Source organism: Geospiza fortis, unplaced genomic scaffold (assembly GCF_000277835.1).
Source record: "Geospiza fortis unplaced genomic scaffold, GeoFor_1.0 scaffold290, whole genome shotgun sequence".
In the NCBI taxonomy this organism is placed as follows: Eukaryota; Metazoa; Chordata; class Aves; order Passeriformes; family Thraupidae; genus Geospiza; species Geospiza fortis.
This window is the reverse complement of record NW_005054678.1, coordinates 79,529-80,003: the sequence shown is the minus strand read 5'-3', so window position 1 is coordinate 80,003 and position 475 is coordinate 79,529. Positions and strand designations below refer to the sequence as shown.

At 65.5% G+C, this 475-nt stretch overlaps 1 protein-coding gene across 1 annotated transcript in view; it reads right to left on the bottom strand.

Moving 5' to 3' along the window:
* LOC102043437 (class II histocompatibility antigen, B-L beta chain-like) overlaps positions 1-89 on the bottom strand; it is a 3,565-nt gene extending 3,476 nt beyond the window's left edge. Inside the window, 1 exon segment of the mRNA XM_031065092.1 lies at positions 11-89. Coding sequence (XP_030920952.1) covers positions 11-89 — 79 coding nt within the window.
* Positions 90-475: the final 386 nt, after the last annotated feature.

The window sequence follows — 475 nt, the reverse complement described above, 5'->3', positions numbered from 1 at the left end:
CCCCCGGAGAGCTCCGCCCCCGCGGCCGGGGGCGCTCCCAGCACCACCAGTGCCACCAGCAGGGCCCCAGCTGCCGCCCCTCGCCCCATGGCCGGGGCCGGGCAGGCTCTGACACCTCTCCCCTGCACAAATTGCCCTGGCGGTAGAGCCTGGGGGCGAGGCGGAGCACGGGTGGAGTCCGGGTGAGGAGCTCTGGGCGCTGTGGGACCGCCTGGCAACTGGGGAGTCATCAGCGCCGCGCGCTCTGATTAGCTCTCTAAATGGCTGAGGAGAGGCCCAGGAGCTGGAAGAAAAACCGGGAGAGATCCCGCTCCGAGAACCGGCACGGGCGCATCAGACCCAGCCTGGGCACAGGGAGTAAATTTATTATCAACCAAATCACAGCAGGACAAGGAGAAGAGAAAGAAATCTCTCCAACACCTTCCCCACACCCAACGGGGACCATCAGGACCACGGATCACCAGGACTCTGCCCA